The sequence below is a fragment of the Eurypyga helias genome, unplaced genomic scaffold (assembly GCF_000690775.1).
Source record: "Eurypyga helias isolate BGI_N326 unplaced genomic scaffold, ASM69077v1 scaffold15023, whole genome shotgun sequence".
Classification (NCBI taxonomy): Eukaryota; Metazoa; Chordata; class Aves; order Eurypygiformes; family Eurypygidae; genus Eurypyga; species Eurypyga helias.
This window is the reverse complement of record NW_010241974.1, coordinates 418-5,108: the sequence shown is the minus strand read 5'-3', so window position 1 is coordinate 5,108 and position 4,691 is coordinate 418. Positions and strand designations below refer to the sequence as shown.

Genomic DNA, 4,691 nt, shown 5'->3' with positions numbered 1-4,691 from the left:
CAAAGTCAAGCGCTAAGCAACAAAAAGACGTATCATATGAAACAATTTTTTAAATTTTTATTTTACATCTTTATACATAAAACTTTCAAGGTAACTCTCTGAACCCAACCGAATGTTAATAGCACATCTAAAAATGAATGTCAGGTAGTCAACATTCACAAAATGTTGAAAACTGATTAAAATATACGTATTACTGAAAGCTACAACTTCACTACGAGGCAGGCATGTATTTTCTTTTTGACTTGTATAGCACCGTCAAGTACAGTTTCTTTATTTTAAAACTACAGTGAAGAATAAAAAAGTAGTCAATGGCAAAATATCGTTCAACTGAAAATCTCTAAACAAACAAAAATAAAGTTAAACTACCCTCTCTTCTCACCCATGATTTATAATGTTATAAGTACTGTACATTTTTTTGTAATAATATTATTAAAATGCCTGATATTTAGTGGCACGAGTAAAAAAATTAAAATAAATTAAGAAGCAGAGGCCAATCACCGGACATAAAGCTTCAGACATGGTCAATGACTAACACTGCTTTTCTCGGCGCCACCGTGGACATCAGCGCTTGGACACACACAGAAGCAAAATGAAGTCTCGCTCGAGCTCTGCTCCCGGGGCTCCGGGGTTCATTTTGCCGGCATCTTCTCTGCCATGTGCTTCTGCTGACTTTCGGCGTGTCTGGGGGGAGGAGAGAAGCGACGTTAATCCCTGCGCCGAGGGGAGAGCCCCAACGACGGCCGTGCTGAAAGCCAGCGTCCGCGCCGCGCCGGCAGCGAACCGAAAGGAACCGAGCGAGGGATGTGCGGTCTCTGCCCGGGCTCCTTCCCGTCGGGAGGGGACTGGAAGGTAAGTGAAGTGCAGCGGAGAAGAAACCCTTCTCCAGCGCGGTTTTGGGTCAGCTGGGGCCATCTCCTCCCCTCCCGCAGTGATGGTCGGTGCATTCGCCCCCAAACAACGCTGGGCTGGGGGGGGGAGCTGGTGCCCCCCAACACGCACCAAAGCCAAAATAAATTCCCAATGAATTTAATTCACTAAACTGCCATTAATTGAATTTAGGAAGCAAAGCATTTCCCGAAGCACAAAGAGATGTGGGGTGGCATTGGTTTTTGCTTACAGACCCAGCTCACACCCCTCCCCAAACGCCCCCCTTTCATCACTTGCTCTTTGTTAAGGGAACCAGAGAGTGTCTCACAAGACTCTGAAGTGACAACCTGCCTGCTCCTCTCTGGGGCCACCATCCCCTGGGCAGCAAGAGAACTGCTCCCAAATCCCTCGGGGCCACTCCATCCGGGAGACACTGTTTCCAGGCAAGGCACCATCAAATCTCACGTGGCTGCTATGCAGCACCGCGGTGTCTTAAAATAGCAAGAAATTTAGGCTGTATGTTTTGCAAGCATGATGCTTCAGTTTTAAAACTGCGGTCCTGGTGTGCTGACAATATCCAGGGTATCCAGCACACCTTCTGTTTCAGCTGCTTTTTTCCCAAAGTTTTTCTTGGTGCATCACTAGTTACCTGAAAGGAAAATGCCTTTTAAGTCTTTCTTACTGCCTGGGAGATGGATTCCTTCAGGAAACCCACCTACATTCTGCAAAGCTTTCTGTTTTATCAGCTATTGAACCTTAACATTTAAAGAGATTCAGAAATTCTCCCGTCGGTCAGGTGAAAGACTAACCAGCGAGAAGGGTGGAATGACACAGGGAGCTGCTCGGATTTTCTTTGGATGCACTGGGGGTTTGCAGCATCGCTCCTTCCCGGGCTTCACAGTTTCTGAAGCCTGAAAAGGCTTCGTAAAGGGAAACACCAGTTCAAGAGCAGGCACCAATGGCTGCTTTTTGGGAGCTCTTGACAGCTGCTGACAGTCACCAGAACCCAAGCGCCTTCGTTCCTTGTTCTGGAGGAGAGCGCAGTGTCCTGCTCGGCCCTTACCTTTGGTGGCAAAAGCTTTAGTACTGAAATTCCGCTACAAGAAACCCCCTACATGCTGCCGACGATAAGCTGGGACCTGCGAGGAAAGGAAAATACCCCAGGGAGCTTCCTTCACCTGGTCAGGTCCTCGATGTCCACCAGCATGGCATCCTGCTCCGTGTGCAGCTCGTCCCGGATGAGCAGCAGCTGCACCAGCTCCTCGTTCAAGCCTGGTGCCAGGGAGAAAGGGGGTGAGTTTGTGACATCCCAGGGAACCCCAAGTTGGGACCTCTACAGAGTCCTTCCCCACTGCCTTACGCGTAAGCTGGGGTGCAGAGAACAGGAGGGACCCCCCTCCAATCCATGTTTTGCAGGATAAACTGTAAGCCCCTTGCCACTGCGTGCAAGCAGTTTCTTTCTTGAAATATCTTAATGCAGCACCAAAAGTAAAGATCATAGAATTGTTTAGGTTGCAAGGACCCGTGAAACACGCTGAAGTGCTGCAAAAGTGGATTTCCCTTGGGATGTTCGCTAAACCGGAGGGTTTCTCCACGTACAGATGGTTTTGGTGTCATGGCATAGTGTCACATGAAGGCACAGCCAGAGACACAAATGGCAGGTGCTTTCAGGACAGGCAGACTTCCCAAGACTATTTTTAACCAACCAGGATTTCATTTACACATGGGGTGTTAGGTGCTGGCACAATGCTACAGCCCTCCTCTCTTACGGAGCCAAGCGAGTGCTTTGGGAGAAACGGGAAAAGGGAAAGAAAAAGGCTGAAGGAGTCAAATCTGGAGAGAACTCCATCTCCAGCTGCTGTGGTGCGCCTCTTCCATATATCTGGGAGAAATTCTTCCCAGAATGGGTGGGGAGCACTGGAACAGGTTGCCCAGAGAAGCTGTGGATGTCCCATCCCTGGAAGTGTCCAAGGCCAGGCTGGATGAGGCTTGGAGCAACCTGGTCTGGTGGAAGGTGTCCCTGCCCATGGCAGGGTGTGGGGCTGGGTGGTGTTTAAGGTCACTTCCCACCCAAACCCTTCTGTGACTCTGTGATGCATGTTATTACACATTTATCAACATTTCTATGTGTATCCTGGAGAACTGTTCTTAATGAAATGGGACATGCCAAAGAACAATGAAACAAGTGTCACTTACTTTCTATCTGTGAGTGGAGATCATTGACTATCACTTGTAGCTGCCCGATAGTCATGTCTCTTAGATCAGTGGGTTTTAAACTTCTCTTCATCAGGCATTCACTTATATGAGGCATATGTGGCAGCTGAAAAGAAATTGTCACTTTTTAATGTTTTCTTCCCATGACTTGCATTCCCAAAGGGTGGCAGTTTGCACTGCAGGTGTCCCCCTCTCGCACACTGCATCAACGACTGCCCTGAGAGTGCCAAAACGAGCTGGAACAGCTACACAATGCTTGTCCCAAGTCTTCAGATTGACACAAGGGGAGGTGAGGGCTACGGCGAGCAGCGTTGTACCGAGGCAGGAGTGCCCTGGGATGGGCAGACTATGCCTTAGAGGATGAGCAGCATCGTGCCAGCCCCAAGGCGGTAGCAACCTTCACACTTCACCATCTCATTCCCTGCACCCATCCTGCTCCCATAATGCCCTGGTGAGATGTCAAACCTTCAACGGTCCCTATCACGGCTGCACGTCTGCAAGCACGGTGAGCAAGTACAGCCAGCCGCTGTGCATGTCTCAACAAGCCAAGGGGTTGTGTTACCCCCCCGCGCCATCCCACAGCCCCCACTTACAAGATCTGCTACTGGCGATTTCTTCCTGTTCTGCTTTTCCACCTCGACCTGCATTTTGGCCATGGGCTTCGCCATAGCCAAGGCCATTTTGGCTTCAGCTTGGAGTTTCTTTTGCCTGGTGAGGAAATCCATGTCGTCGAGGGACTCCGACTCTTCCTCCGTCGTGTCTCTGTCGGAGTAGGATGAGCTCTGCTTGCTCTAGGGAAGCAGACACGCAGCCGTTACAGCCCCATCACCCCAACTCTGCCACAGCAAAGAAGTCTGCTGTCAGCTTAACACATTTTTGTGTGCTTACAAGTGGTATTGTTTCTACAGAAAAGGTGAAGAGCACAGATTGGTTTTTTTTATTCCCCAATATCACCTTTAAAAATCAGAGTTATTCCCAGACAGGCCCTCCTGACTATTAATAGCACTTCAAATGGAAAGAGGAACCAAGCGGATCAATAGGTGTAGAAGGGACAATCTGGAGGAAAATATCTGGGGCCTCTGTGTTATATTGATGAAAGACAAGAGAGGAGGGGAAAGCTGGTGGGAGCTGATACGCTCTGTATCCATTATGGTCCTGATCATTATCAGAGCCAAAAAGAAAGGGAGGAAGGAAGGAAGGAAGACACTCACATGAAGGCATCTGCTCTACAGCAGCTCTGTGCTAGCCAGGGGCAATCTGCTATCAGCCCCTCAGCATCTCGCATTCCATTTATTGATGGCTGAAGATGCTGCTCTGGGGTTTAGCACTGCTACTTGAATAGCATCAGCTCTTTATCAGCTTCCACGATGGATGGCCTCACGGTTTCCATGCTCCAGAGCCTCTGCAGGATACGTTCCCAGACCTACCATGGGTGACAACGGCGTGTCCAGGCTGGTTTCTGTCTTGCTGTCGTCGGCATCGCTGTCCTTGTCACTGCCACTGTCGTTCACGAAGCAAATCTGAAGGTTCATCCCACTTTGTAATCTGTGGGGAGTAAGGCAGAGGTGAGACAGCAGCCCCATCGCGCCGGCACTGTCGCCATGCCGACA

General features: G+C 49.4%; 1 protein-coding gene across 1 annotated transcript; it reads right to left on the bottom strand.

Moving 5' to 3' along the window:
• Positions 1-252: 252 nt before the first annotated feature.
• Positions 253-4,664, bottom strand: SCHIP1 (schwannomin interacting protein 1). Its single transcript, XM_010148924.1, has 5 exons — positions 4,509-4,664; positions 3,675-3,872; positions 3,064-3,187; positions 2,046-2,139; positions 253-681 (listed from the first exon to the last, which is right to left on the bottom strand). The coding sequence occupies exons 1-5, from the start codon at positions 4,662-4,664 to the stop codon at positions 630-632; spliced, it is 624 nt and encodes a 207-aa protein (XP_010147226.1). The 3' UTR covers positions 253-629.
• Positions 4,665-4,691: the final 27 nt, after the last annotated feature.